The sequence below is a fragment of the Benincasa hispida genome, chromosome 1 (assembly GCF_027475165.1).
Source record: "Benincasa hispida cultivar pf3 chromosome 1, pf3_genome.v1.1, whole genome shotgun sequence".
Taxonomy (NCBI): Eukaryota; Viridiplantae; Streptophyta; class Magnoliopsida; order Cucurbitales; family Cucurbitaceae; genus Benincasa; species Benincasa hispida.
Window position 1 is genome coordinate 34,608,363 of NC_143478.1, and position 16,234 is coordinate 34,624,596.

At 29.9% G+C, this 16,234-nt stretch overlaps 1 protein-coding gene across 1 annotated transcript; it reads left to right on the plus strand.

The window, feature by feature from the left end:
- The first annotated feature begins 1,078 nt into the window (after positions 1-1,078).
- On the plus strand, positions 1,079-6,319 carry LOC120071342 (GroES-like zinc-binding alcohol dehydrogenase family protein). Its single transcript, XM_039023558.2, has 7 exons — positions 1,079-1,531; positions 1,772-1,999; positions 4,494-4,567; positions 4,916-5,075; positions 5,188-5,307; positions 5,395-5,503; positions 5,938-6,319. The coding sequence occupies exons 1-7, from the start codon at positions 1,223-1,225 to the stop codon at positions 6,120-6,122; spliced, it is 1,185 nt and encodes a 394-aa protein (XP_038879486.1). The 5' UTR covers positions 1,079-1,222; the 3' UTR covers positions 6,123-6,319.
- The last annotated feature ends 9,915 nt before the right edge of the window (positions 6,320-16,234 follow it).

Below are 16,234 nucleotides of genomic sequence, written 5' to 3' on the forward strand. Positions count from 1 at the left end.
TATTAGAGAATTTTAGAAGTTAGAAAGTATATAACATGGTAAATGTCACAAATATCTCATGAGTTGAAATGAATGCTAATAACAATCCTGACTTTTTACATATCTATATAAGTTACAAATAATGTCATATACACCTTCAAATTCTATGAAATCTTCTATAATTCAATCATTTTAGTTAGGGTACTATTTTACAAATCACCATAGATTTCAAATAATTTTCTTTTGTGGTAATCAAAAAAGAGAAAAGTTATTCCATTTTTTATGGGATAAAAAGAAAACAAATTCATTTGGAGTCTCTCAAAATCACGTGCAATCAAACAATTCCTTGAGTAGGAGATCAAATTAACATATTAATCGATATGTATTATTCAATTAAAACAAAATACACTTCTATCATCATTAAATAAATCAATTCTAACTTAATAAAAATAAAAAAGATATAACATATAAAAAAAATCCAAATATATTTAATCTAAACAAAAAAAGGAACAAAATTTAATTAAAAAAAATATTTGTAAGAACACTAAGGCTACGTTTACCAAGCAGTAATGAAAACTTGTATAATTGAAATAAGATTTCTTTGGTGGATGAATCGTAAAGGGCATAAATCGCAAACATAATTGAATTGCTTTTGATCGCGTTTACCTTGAATTGTGAAGCTGTCATATTTTACTATTACTGCCAAATTCATAATTTTTATACTGTTACAGTAGTGGTAATGATAACGATAATGGTAAAGATAGTTGGTCTACGTCATTTTCAATTAGAATCAAACTGAACACCTTTTATTCCTCAATCAAATTACACGAGTGATTACAAATTTCAAAAGAGACCTCATATCTTATTACGATTATGGAAAACAAGTCAAGACCAACAAAAATAATTAATTAGAATCTACTTTTTACATTACCATTGATGAATTACTTTTTAATCAGTATAAACGTGGCCTAAATTAGAATTCAAACATTAGAAATTTGGATCTTTTTCTTTACAAAAATTGTGAAGATTGAGATTCAACTTTTGAATTCAAAGTGGAATGACTCACCCAATTAAAATTTAGTTAAACCCATTCATAGTTGTTTTAAACTTTTAACAAAAAACTACTTTTAATCTCAAATAATAAGAAGAAGAAAAAAAGGAAAAAAAGGGGGAAAAAAACGGTTGTGTGTTGGTTGTGGTGACAAAGTCTTCGATAAACCCATTATTCTTCATCACTGCGCGGATGGACATTCAGACACGTCCACCTTCTTCTTTCTTCCGATTCTCTCTCTGTAAACCCATTACTCCATTTGGAAATTCATCAACAATGCCAGCTCTACTACGATCTCCTGCCTCTATATTCCGACTTCGATCCCCTTTCCTGAGTCCTGGCTTTAGAACCCTCGTCACCACTTGCAGAGCCGTCGTTTTGCCCCATTTTGGTGGTCCGGAGGTGCTCCAGCTCCGGTCCGATGTTCACGTCCCCATTCTCAAGCCTCATGAGGTTCTTGTCCGGGCCCGCGCTGTTTCCATCAACCCACTTGATACCCGAGTGAGTGTCTTTTGTTTTTTTTCTTTCTAAATTTCACTGTTCTTGGTCATTTTATTTCAGGTGGATTTCTTTTTACTTCTTGTTTTTTGGGTTTAAGTATTGTTAGTAAAAGGGTTTCATCCATGGAGTATTTCAAGATTTGGGTGAAGAGATTTACTGCCTTCCCTTGAAATCTTGGTTGTCTATTTGATATTGGAACTACAATGTATTTTAATTCTGGGGTTTTATTGTTTTTCCCAGATGCGATCGGGTTATGGTCGTTCAATCTTTGAACCACTTTTACCGGTCATTTTGGGCCGTGATATCAGTGGTGAAGTTGCGGCTGTTGGTTCTTCGGTTCGTTCAGTAAGTGTTGGACAAGAAGTTTTTGGAGCTTTGCATCCAACTGCTGTGAGGGGTACTTACGCTGATTACGCAATACTTTCAGAAGATGAATTAACTGCTAAACCAGTATCATTTTCACATGTGGTAATTATTGAAGTGATTTCTTTACTGTTCTTTTTTTATTTCTCTTGATGTTGTTGTGCATATTATCGTTCTAATCAATTATTCTGCTTGATGTTGGAGAAGAAGCTTTTGGTGCTTTGCTCTCCTTGTTTGTTCTGCCACTGCTAAATCAACTCATTCATCCTGTAAAATTTTGTGTGGCTAGTGGCTTGGTTTTCTTGTTGTATGCCTTTGTATTCTTTCATTATTTTTTTTTTCAATGTTCTTCTTTTCATAGAAAGAAGAAATGTGTGGATGGAAGTTTCTATATGGTAATGCTGAAAGTTTCTACTGTCCTTGTTTCTTCTTCTGACTTTTATGTGGGCAGATTTATTTGTTAGATTCAGATGCAACTCTCGAGACTTAAATTTATTTGCCTATCAGAGCAGAGGAAGGTGTTAGGAATGTTGTTAGGGGCGTATTAATCATTCACTAGAAAGCGTGCTAGAGTAACTATACCTATTAATAGAGTTAGTTTGGGAGGGTTGAGATTAGGAAAATATTGAATTATGAATAGTGGGAGAGGACTGAATCTCTTGAATGCTTAATATGCCTTCGTATATTTCCGAAATTGTTAGTGGTACTGGTAACACAGTTTTCATAATTTTCCCTTTCAACTTCTGGTTCTGATCAATTTATTCACTTATTGATATCAAGCATAGAATCATGAAGCTTGGTTGCAATCTTTGTCATCATAACTTTCCTGCCTTCATTGGTTGGCACCCCATTTTCCTTATTCACAATGATACATGCAGCCTATCATCTAAGTGTCTACAACTATTCAAAAACAAAAAAAAATCAAAAGTTGTCAAGTACAAAGGGCATTCTAGTTTAATTATAGATTTGTAGATTCTTATCCAGATTTCTTATTATTTGATAATGGCACATGAATGCGATACTAAAACTAGCAATTTAAGAATTAGGAACCCTTTGGTTATTCGAACCTTTACTTGACAAATTTTAAATCTCCCAAAATCAATCAACACAATTCCAAGGAGAGTTAGATAAGGTTACCTGGTGATCGAGACCGAGAGGTAAGGAAAACTAGTCTCCCACTCAAATTTTGAACACTCCACAAGCAAGTTAATCTTTCTTACTTGAATGATCCTGCAACTCTAGATCAAGAATTGCAAAAAGGATCATGATGAATCTTCATCAACACAGTGGAAAGATCTCATGACTCAAACATTTATGGATATATAAAAAAAACAAAGAAACAATCTCATTTTAAAAAATTCAAAATCCAAAAACTGTTCTGTACAACCTAATGGTCAGGCTTTATGGATAGCCTCCCAAAACCCTAATATGTGTCATATCATAGATCTTAGTAAAAGACAGAAATACCTTTATTTAACAAGTTTTAGAAAGGATAAAATTGCAAACAATAAAATTACAGCTAACTTATTAAAGAAATTATAAATAATAACTTTGAGCCCATCTCTCCTCCTTTTGAAGGGCTCGTCTTCGAATCTAAACTGTCACCTTTAAGAGCAAATTGTAGTCATGAGATGTTAACAATCTAGCTCTCTTTTGATCCTTCTTGAACTTTCGACCATAGATGAGTTTATAGACAAGCTTGGAGCAATATTTTTTAAATAATGTCTTTGTTTTGTACTTCACATGTGGGCAGCATAGCTCCTTTATTAGTGCTTTAAATTCATGCAAAAAAATCAAAATAAGTAGTACTAGATAATACACCAAGATTAACTGTGTATAGGCTCGAAGATGAGTCATTTTTCAGGAGATACTTTCGTGTTTGTCTCCTTGAGGCTTGGCACAACAATCTTCATTCTAATTGGATTGATTCTTTAACATATTTTCTTATATAACTGTGTAGTTCTACTTCTGTCAAATCTTCCCATGTAGCCTCTTTAAGTCTTGAATCTCTACTTCAAATTTCAACGCACCTTCCATGTTGGTACATGGCTGCAAAATATAAACAAGTAAAACAAAAATGGACTCATAATAATGGAAGATTCGTAAGAGTTTTGGAGCAGCCTATTAGTAAGAAAAACGAAATATTTTCTGTGTACAGAATTGGATAACTATAATATGCCCAAGGTCTAAGATTGAAATAATTTAAGTGGGTATTGCGTGACTTTGTCCTTGCCAACACACAACCTGTCCTTTTATTTAAAGAGAATATGAATTAACTAATGAAGTAACTACGTCTTATAAGAAATAAACTAGCAAAAGGGCTGTCATTTTCAGCAATACTCCAACAACAAAACTAACTAGTAACTACTACTAAAACCAATTAATCAGCTAATCCAACAATCAGCAAACCTAATCAAAAAATTATAAAGCTGTCTTTATCTGACTGTATTTGTATTGTATCAAGCAATCTACTAAACTTGACTGATCTTTGTCATTTTCGACTATAAGCAGTCCTACATATATTTTTTTTTAAAAAAAAAAAAAGAAATAAAATCTTCCCTGATTCCTTGGTTCATTTTAAAATCATCTTCTCTATCAGGAAGCAAGTGCCATTCCTTTTGCTGCATTGACTGCATGGCGGGCTCTAAAAAGTACCGCTAGAATCACAGAGGGGTATGTTCACTTTGTTCTGTTAACTTATATGTTTTATGCTGTCTGAATATATTAACCTTCTCCAGCAAGGCGCAACATTTCAATTTTATAGATTTATGCTAGCAAGGCACACATTTCAATTTTATTGATTCTGCTTCGTGGATTAAGCGGTGGTGGTGCCTCTATGCTATCCTTCTGACACATTTTCTAATATTTATGATAATTGTATTTCATTTTTTAGTTACATTCTGACCTCACTGTCCCCTGTATAACAAAATTATACTAAATAATCTTCTGTGTTTTTTGCATTTTCTTTAACGGGATTATTTCTGGTGTTTTCCTTAAAAATTAAATCTCCTTTGGTGGCAGGCAACGGGTACTAGTAATTGGTGGTGGAGGAGCTGTAGGTTATTCCGCAATTCAGCTTTCAGTTGCTTCAGGCTGCCATGTTACAACTACTTGTGGAAGTCAAAGTATAGATAAATTACTAGCAGCAGGTGCTGAGCAAGCAATTGACTATACTACTGAGGTAAAGGTTCATACGCTAGCCAGTCTGACCTTGTCATTGTCATTGGATTGCAATTGATAGTTTGCATTTGGAAGCTGGGAGCTTGAATGACTTTTTTTACATATGTTTATAGGGCATTGAGTTCAAAATAAAGGGGAAATTTGATGCCGTTTTGGATACAATTGGCGTGCCAGATACGGAAAGAATTGGAATCCATCTTTTGAATAGAGGTGGACACTATATGACACTTCAGGTATAGAGCCATAAGCTAATTAGTCTTTCTTGAAGTATTGAATTGAAGCGCTCTTGACATTGAGACTTCTAATTGCCATTTGTTTAGGGCGAGGCTGCATCATTGACTGATAGATATGGGCTAGTTCTCGGGCTTCCTTTTGCTACAAGTATACTGCTGCAGAAACAACTCAAGTATAGATGGTCTCATGGAATTGGTAATGATCAAAAGTTTGTATCTTTCACCAAGTACATTATGCACTTAAAGATAATATCAGAACTGTCCAATTACATTGTTGACATCATATTCCCTCACGGTTGAATTTTCCCTATAACTTTGTGTATTCTTGAGCTTAATTTGTTGAAAAAGCAAGTTTCTTAGTTTTAATATTCGGAGCTATTCGGAGCTCCTGAAAAAGTTGACTGGTAGGAGATATTCGGAGCTCCTGAAATCTCCCCAAGTTTGTAACCTCTGTCAAATGGTAGTTTCTTTAATATAAAACAACCATATAGATCAACTTTATGCTCCTGTTGTACTTTTTGGAATTGGAATCCAACTTTATCCTCCTGTTGTACTTTTTGTAACTCCATATAGATCAACTTTATGGTAGTAACTTCAATTTTGTTTCTGTTGTACTTTTTGTTGTTTTAGAATATTGGTGGACATACATGAGGGCGGATTCCGAAGGTTTAGAGGAGATCAGGAGGCTATGTGAAGCTGAAAAGTTGAAGATACCAGTCGAGAAAACGTTTCCGATTACACAAGTCAGAGAGGCTCATGATGCAAAGGATAAGAACCTCATTCCTGGTAAAGTGGTGCTAGAGTTTGATAGATGAAAAATCCTTTGATATATACTTGATTTGTTGGCTCACGTGCATTAAATCCTGTAAATAATTTTCTCATCTCTTTAGCATCAAAATTGCTTTGGAACATTAACTGCAAAGTGACGTACCTTTTCTAGATAGCCAGGTTTAATTTCTAAAAGAAAAAAACAAAATGGTTATCAAAGGACATTTTAGTTGTTTTTATTTTCCCTCCTTTGACTAGAAACGTGGCCTCTCTCTCCCATCCCATCTTCTCATTTCTTCGCCCCTCCTTTGATGAACTTTGTCGCAATTGTCTCCATTATTCTTAAATGTGTTATACGAGTATTTGAGTTCAAATACGTACTTTTTAATATATTTCTTATATTTAGAAAGTGAATTTTATTACAAACTTATAAAAACTATGATAAATTGTTATAACCATATTGAAACCATAGTCATAGTTGCAATTATACTTTTCAAACTTTCAATTCTGAAATTTGAGCCCTCAAACTTATATCAGTGTTAAAATTGGACCTTTAACCGTACATCATTGTAAAAATTGTAACAGATGTAATTTGAAGGTTAAATTTTTATCATTTGGGGTTCTAATTTTTACAATTATAGTAATTTGAGGGTATAATTGTAACACTTATAGAAGTTTGAGGGTCTAATTTTTACAATTAAAAGTTTGAGTATGTAATTGCAATAACCACTCTTTTTTAGGAATGATTTTTGCAATTTGCCCTAAAAACTAAAAGAATACCAAAGAATTTTCATAAACATCTGATTGGAATTCTCTGAATTTGTCTTAAGATCCCAAAATTAAATGATAGAGGTGGTCCAAAAGGATATAATCTTTGGTCCATTGTGATCCTTTCTTGTTTGTTTTGTGGTCTCTTATTAAGACTCATCAAATTTAATTGTTAAACATCACTTTCAACATAATCCAAACAATTCAAAACCTCCAATAAATAAATCAATAAAAACAATAAATTGAAAACCAAATTCAATTATTTTTTATTTTATCTTTTCGGTTCAAGAGCATATTTAGGATATAAACTTTTGATCTCGAAAATATATTTCTTAACCAAAGTATAAAATATCGATATTAACAAGAATATCGAGATTTTGATTTTAGAAAATGTCGATTTTGATGGATATTTTTGAAAATTTTATAAAACCAAAAAATTTAAAAAATAAATTTAATTAGTAAATAAACATTGTATGATTTTTAAACAAGTTATCATGTCTATTATTTATATTATATCTACAACATTAGTGATATGTTGTTGCTTATTTTTTATGTTTCATGAATTTTTCTATAATATGATGGAAATATAGTTTGGCTCCTCATATCAATTTCGAACTCATGGAAACGTAAAAATACCGAAGAAAATATTGACATGTCGAGAAAAATTTAATATAAAGATCTTTAACTAGTTAACTTTTGATTTAAAAAAATTGTTAACCTATATTATTCTCAACCTTTGTTCTTAGAAGTACTATGAGATAAACTAATAGTTTATTTTTTTCCCCAATAGTATTTAGATTTATGAGAGTAATGATAAAAGGAGAGATTACAACAAGGCACAAGTGGAGTTTAAGTCGCAATCTTTGTCTCCTTTATGTCTTTTTCTCTTTTTGAAAGAGATAAGATTATGTATAAATTATCATTATTATATTTTTTTAAGAAATCATTCATTGCTTTATACTTTATTTATAATAAATAATTTAAACTAAATTTATAGCCTCATTTTCTAAATAATAATAATAATTGAATGGTGAAATCTACTTTTTTTTTCCCCTTGAATTTATCTTTTTTTAATCTATTTTCTTGAAGTAAAAGTATTTCTTTTTTCTGAAAAGTCCAAACATATTTTTAAATGACAAAAATTACGTCAGAAAATCTTATTTGAAATATATTTTCAAGTATTTAATTTAAAAAATAAATTTTTTTTAAAAAAAATTGGAGTTAACATTTAAAATGTATTTTTAACCATTTTTGTCAAAATTATTTAAATAAAAACGAGTTTTTTGGAAAACATTTTTTTTCAAAGTTAATGATAGTGTGAGATTATTGGACAACCACAAAAAGAATAAACTACAACTTTACTTATCATTTTTTTAATTTTAAAAATGTCAAATAAAACTCTAAACTTTTGATTTTGTATCTAATAAGTCCAAAAGACATATTTAATATTTTTTTTTTTCAAATTAACAAATTTGTTAGATAGAATATCAAATTTGTGTCTAATAAAACATTGTGAGTTTCAATTTGTGTTTAATATGTTTTTTAGTTTTAAAAATTATTGAACATGTTAATAATTTGTTAAACACAATTGAAAATTCAATACTTACTCGAAATCTCACTTATCATATTCCATTATTGAAGAAACATTTTTTTCGTGAAGAATTCACCCATGAATTTATTAGACACAAAATCAAAAGTTTAAGCACTAGACACTATTTAAGATTTATGAACCTATTAAACATGAAATTATAAAAATTAAATGATACAAATCTAAAAAATCAAGTACTACCATGTTAATTAAACCAAAAGAAGTAAACAACTAGACAATAAGATTCTTTAACAATGAAGATTCAATTATTGTATTTTTAAAAAAAGTACAAAGATTAAAGCAATGAAATAAATATATTAACTAACCTAAAATATCATATTCATGGAAATTTTATCAACATTTATTTATTTAGTATAGTTATATTAAAGATGTCTTAATCTCTTGAAACATTAATGATTAGAAGCATAATTTTTTTGTTTAATTTTGTAATTTATTAGAATATTTGTCCAAATTAATAATGATTAAGAAAAAAAATATACAGGTCACATAATAACATGACAGAATCTAGACCCATGAAACCAAAACCAAAAGGCAAATGTTTGATTATGTCTTTTTCACTTTATATATATATATATATATAAAGTTTAATAAATTGGGTATCTTTTGAAAAGCCTTTAATTTCATTTTAGCATTAAATTAATAGCTTTCTTAGCTTCTTTTTATGGCCATTTTGTCAGCTTCTGTTGTGGGAAGTTGTATAATGTTGGTCAAACAAAACTTCCCTTTGACCCCCCCTCTCTCTCATTATTTCCTCTATCATTATTTCACTTTCTAGTGTTTTTTTATTAAAAAATAAAAGATATTTTCGATACCAAATTATTTACAGAAATAACAATAAATCTACGTATCAATATCTAGACTTCTATGAATTTCTATCATTGATAAATATTAAATTGATAGACTTCTATCAGTCTCTATCAGATAAAATTAAAAATTTGCTATTTTGTGTATTGTATAAATAGTTTTATTTTTTTATTTTTAAAAATTCCTAAAAAAGAAAAATTAATTTATTGGCCTATGCAATTGGGCCAGCTTGGCCCATCATTAATTTATTTTGAAATGGTGATATGACCATGTGGATTGGAAGAACTCTCCCCCCTTTCTTTACCCTACAAATTAGGGCAATGAATCTCTAAACATTTGATGCCTTAGGTGAGGTAGTTGAGAATTTCATGCAACTTCCTTTCCTTGCCTCGCCTCTAAAGAATTCTAGACTTTCCTTTTTTAAAAAAAATTATTTGATTTATCGAAATCAATAAATATACTACAAACTAACATAATATCTGATTGTTATGTTGTATCAAATCTAACTTCGATAAGAACAATCGATTTTGTTTTTAAACTAAGAATGTTAGATAACATTGTTTTCCTTTTAACACGTGTATGATGCAATTTGGTTGCTTATTCTCAAAACCTCTCGTTGGTATGTTTATTATACCTCATAAATGATTATTAATTTAGTAGATCTCACACGAAACTAAAGATTATCAATTTTCACAATTTTATTCAAAATTTGAATGATTTTATTATTATTATTTTTTTGTAGGTCAACAAAGTTTTAATAGTATTTACTGCTACAATAAATTATCCTATTAGAAGAGAATTGATATCTCTCAGCCAATTGAGCTTATTATTGAAGCACCAGCTCAATCTATATAGGTGGTACAATAATTTGTGAGAAAAATATATTTGAAGATGGTAATTTTTTTCTTTTCTTTTTACTTTTTTTTAATGATTTTTTATTTACTTTTTTCATTGAATGAAGATGGTAAGTATAATACATTTCAAGTTATAACTTACTTTTATTTTATTCCATTTACACACTTTTTGGGTAATCCATTATTATATTTTGTCAAATGATGATTCATTAATACATTCAATGTGCAATGTGAACGTTTAATTAAGAGTTATTAACATCATACCAAAGGAAAAAAAAAAAGTTTGATTTATAATTTTTTTTTTAAAAAAGCACAACCATCCAAAATTGAGAGAATGTTTTCAAATATAAGAAAATGAGTCAATTTATTTACCAATACAGTAAAATGTCATTGTCTATTAGTGATATACATCTATTAGTGTGTGTCATTGACGTCGATATATGTCTAACACTATCTAGTGATATTTTGCTATATTTAAAAATATTTTCAACAATTTTTCTATTTAAAATAATTTTTCAAATCTAAAAATTAAATTCGTAATTAACCAAGTTATTATGAACACCCATCGTTTTCAATTACGAAAAAAAAAAAAATTGGCTATTCCATTAGTTTTAGTTCATGAATTCTATCTCTATGATAGGGAGATAGGAAAGAAATTCATATAGGAATGGAGATAAGAAACAATAAAAAAGATCTCTTTAAACAAAATTTTTAAATACAATATAAAAAGAGTTTAAATTCTAAAGATTGTAAGATTTATATTTTATTCTAGCTACTTGAACTTTCAAATGTCCACTTTTAGTTCATAAAATTTCAAATAAATCTTAAAATTAATCTTTGCATTAATTAAGTTTATTGTTGATTTTTCTATTAAAAAATTCTAATAAAATGTGAAAATATATTCACATAGACGTCTTGTATATGTAAAAATTATTATTATGTAATCAATTTTGATAAAATTTAATATTGAAAACTAAATTTAATATTTATTAAAAATGACTATATAAACTAAAATGATATTTTAACTTATATATATATATATATATATATATATAAACGTTTGCAACAATTTTTATTTATTTATTGAGGAAAGAGAATTGCACATCTTAGAATGATGTCTTATGATTGAAATTAGGGTTCCAATAAACCAATTAAATAAATAAATGTTACCGTTGATACTCTTTAAACAAAGGGAGGGAATTATTATTGTGTATTTGTTTAGAGAAAGTGAGGAAAAAAGAAATGGTGTGAGTGGGGCACAGGGGATCAGAGAGAGCTGGGGCCATCGTTTTTTGTCCCACGCGCTGGCATGCGCGCTTCTCCATGTTTTGCGTGGGACTTTGCCAATTGCGCTTATCTGTTTCTCACCACTCTCTTCCATCGCGCGTGACTCCCAACTACTTCTTAACTTTTCTACTACAATACAAACACAGACATCTTAACGGAGTGTTAGGGGTTCCAAACTCCAAATTTGGAAAGAGTTGTATGAACTATAATAACTCATTTAAGAACGTTTGGGAAAAGTCAAGTTGAGTTGGTAATTACTATATGGAGAATTAAATTGTTTGTGTTTATTGTACAGTTGAATTAGTAATTATTGTATGTGTTTTTTGTGTTGAGTTGAATTGAGTTTGGAAGTCTGTGTTTGAGTGTAGAGTTGAGTTGGGGTTTCTGATGCAGTTTTTTTTTAATAAGATTAGTTCTTTTTTTTCTGTTTGTTTTTTATTTTTTATTTTTATGTTTTGCTATTGTTGATTGATTTTCAAATATACACGTATTTTCTCAAATCATTTATGACATAAACTGGATAATCTCAATTTTTTTCTCAATTTGTAAAATATAATAGATTAATTTTCATATATTCTTTTCAAAAACTGTAATAATTATAATTCTTTTCAATTTGTAAAACATACCAACAAAATACATTTCATATTGTTGCTCAATTAATTGGTATATTGTATCTTGTATGTATATATATTGAATGTATGTATATATTGAAGGTAATTATCCCAATTACTAATGAATTGGTATATTGTATGTGTATATATTGAATCTTGCTATCTTAACATTATTATTCCACATATCATATAGTTTATTTTTATATAATATGGATAGTGTATCTGGAATTGAAATTGTATATATTTGATTATGTTGGTGAGAATGTGATGTAGTACAGTAATATTTTTCAGAAGATCACAAAAATAATATGAACTGATCAAACATGTGGCCGTTTAAAAAAAAACAACAAAATATATGTTCTTGGGTGGATTGACCCCCACCAAGCTCCAATAACACCGTTTGCATCCCTTACCAGGAGTTAACTTGCCTCAAATTTACATGGAAAAGCATACGAAAAAGGGCAAGGGAAGGACACATGATTTAATATTGAAGCGACAAGAGAAAATTTGGATAAAAAAGAATGAAAAAAAGTCAGGAAACAGATTAGAACAAAATACAGTAGTTGTAAGAGGAAGAAAAAGATTATGAAAATTATAAAGGTTTACAAGGAAGAAAATCAAACATGGAAGGAAGAACATCAAACATGCATGAGGAGGAACAGAGACGGATTTAATAATATATAAATTGGAAGAAAAAAATAACTCATTCAAGCAAGTAGAACAGTAGACAACAGGAAGATAAAAATCATCAAGGTTTGCTTTGGACAGTCCGGAATTGGAATCGCAAAATAGAATATTCAACAGTCTCAAATCAGAAAATCAAACAACGAAGGAAGAACATCAAACATGCAAGAAAGAATACCAAACATACATGAGGAAGAACATAAACGAATATAATAACGTATAAATTGATTAAAAAAAACTCGTTCAAGCAAGTGGAACAGTAGACGGTAAGAAGATAAAAATCATCAAGGTTTGCTTTAAACAGCCCGGAATCGGAATCGCAAAATAGAGCATTAAACAGTCCAAAATTAGAAAATCAAACAACGAATGAAGAACATCAAACATGCAAGGAAGAATATCAAACATGCATGAGAAAGAACAGAGACAGATCTAATAACATATAAATAGATTAAAAAAATTATCAAGGTTTTGCTTTGTACAGCGGAAATCAGAATAAAAAAAATAATATCAAACATGCATGAGGAAACCAAGATGGATTTAACATTAATTGTCAGCGTAGAACAAGGTAATGCAAAAAAAAGTAGATATGAACAAAAAAACCTAGATCCACTATAAAATAAAAAAAAAAAACGAAATATCGTTAGGTTTATAACAAAATCGTTAATAGACATACAAAGAAGCCAAAAAATATAACAAAATCGTTTGTAACAAAATACAAAGAAGCCAAAAAATCCATTTGAAATTAATAAACGAAGAGACGTATAGAGAAACAAAAAAAAATACACGAAGAACCAAAGCAGAGAACGAAGAGATGAAGAGAAATACAACCCATTCAAGTCGGATAAACGAAGAGACATACAACTAATTCCAGCCAGAGGGAGAACAAAGAGACCAGACGAAGAAGAGAAACCAAATGGCGGAAGAAAGGAGAAAATGAAAAGAGAGGGAAAGAGTGGTGATTAATTACGCATTTGCAAATAGGGCATAATGACATAAGAGAGAGGGCATAATAATGCATTTGCAAATAGGGTGTAAAACGAGGGGGTAAAACGATGGGTTTAAAACTCACTGATTTTAAGTTAATCGACCATCAAACACCGGGTGAACCAACTCAAGCCCACCATCAAACACCCCCTTAGTGTTTGACATTTTGGGAGTCTGGAATGGTGTTAAAAAAATGGGGATATGGATTATTTTAGTCCTTGTTTTTATACAGTAAACTTAGTGGTTAAAATAACCAACTCTCTCTCCCTCTGATGTTTCGAGTGACTCTACTTGTCGATAACCACTTTCATTGCTCAACTCTAACAAAGACCACCTTTGAAGTCCAATTTCAAAGACGATCATCTCTGGCGATTAAGTCTAACAACTATCTCTGATGACAACTCTAGCAACTACTTTATAGTGTTTAAGCTTTCTTTTATAGTGATTTGACATTAATAGATAATAAACCAAATAAACTTGTGTATAGAAACACTTTAAATAAAGTGTAACAAACATGTCTTAATATATAACTTGTTTTATGGGCATCATCAAAGTTTAAAACAATAAAACTGTGTGTATATGGAAAACAAAAAGTCATTCATAAAATTGAAGTATGTGCCTCAAATAACCCTTAAAGAGCCAATGCAAATTACAAGTCACAACAACATCGACTCATGGAGCGTAATCTTATAACCGACTCTAAAAATATCGGATCTTCGAGTATGACAATTTAAATTGCAAGCATAGAATTAGAAGACAAAAAGAAAAGTTTAGAATAAAGCCTCGCCGATGAAAAGCTTGAATGTCATGAACAAAGTCTTGGACTTTACTATTGAAACGATCCCAACCTTCAAGTTAATTCCAAATAATCATGGAGTATGCTTCGACCCATAAAGTTAAATTTCTTGTACCTTGATCATAAGAATACCATTTAAGAGAGCAATGACCTTATCAAGCTCAACAAGACTAGTGAACTTTGGATTTTTTTTTTTTTTTTTTTTTGATATTGATACCATGGTTTTACAATTGAAATACCAACAATATAATGGCTCTAAAACCCATCGCCGCCTTTCTAAAGGATGCATCCAAGTTGAGCTTAGACGAGTTAATTATTTGGAGCTTCTAGGATTGGCAACGGGGCGGGGCAGGGTGGGGCCGAGGATGCACTCTCCAATCCCGTCCCCGTGGGGATTTATAATTTTCGTCCCCACCCTATTCCCCCTTTTGGGGATTGGGTCTCCGCGGAAAAAAAATTGTTTATATTTTATATTTTTAATTAATTATTTATTTCAAATCAATTAAATTTTGGTATTTATATTCAAAATTTAAATATTTAATATAACAAAGAAGTATTATTATCATTTTATTTATTTAAATTAATAATAAAAAATATTTTAGATTTAATAAAAAATTTAAGATAATTATATATATTTATTTATTTATTATTGTTATTATTATTAAAAATATTAAAAACATATTCGGGGCGGGGTCGGGATCGGGGACGAGGTGAGGATACCGTCCTCATCCACCCTTCCCCTCATCCCTAGTCAGGGCCCCATTTCTTATCCCCAGTTTGACCCACATTTCCGGTCAAATTAGGGATTTTCAGCTCTGATTGGGATGGGTGTTGGCTTTTTGGCCCTTAATCTCAAATTAATTAATTTTAATTAATTAATTAATCAAATTTTTAATTACTGAAAATCTTAGTGTTTTAATATGTCCATAGCGTAGAGCTCAGAACAACGATTCCAACACCTCTTGAATCACTCAAATCGGAGCTAAAACGAAGACGATATGACCGAAACAAGTCTATAGAGAAAATACCGTGGTGGATGACGTGGCATAATCGGACCATTTGCATGTAGACATGTGACAGCATATTGGTTGAATGGTGGATCATTAAGAGATTAACATATGATGAACTTTTGATTTTTGGATTGATTTAAAATAAAAAATTGAAATTAAAAGGAAATTTAAAAGGAAAATAAATTTAATATTATTTTATGTTTGTGTCTAACGGCTAGTTTTTTACACATGGTATGTTTTTTATTTTTGGATTGACTTTAAAGAGAATGAATTTAAAAAGAAAATGAATTAAAAGGAAAATGAATTTAATATTAGTTTATGTTCGTGTCTAACAGCTAATTTTTGACCCATGGGATGTTTTTTTATTTTTTGGATTAATTTTAAAAAGAAAATGAATTTCAAAAGAAAAAGAATTTAATATTATATTTTGTTTCTATCTAACGACTAGTTTAGTTTAAAATCTCCACCATTGATTTTTCTTTTCCAAATCCAATGGTCCAAATTAATTGTGGTTTCTAAAAAAATTTTCATCTCTGTATAAACCATCTTCCTCTCCAAATTTTAAACCAACAAATTTTACATTTCATAACCCTCCAAAACTCAAAAGTTCCATTGTTGCTCTCTCTAAGTTCCCAATTTTTTTTTTTCTTTTCATCTTATTCTTAAGAGAGTGTTATGTATTGTGAAGATAAACTTGTTGAGTGCTTAAACTTGTAAATCCACTCTAGTGAGAGTTGTATTGTGTTCTTCAA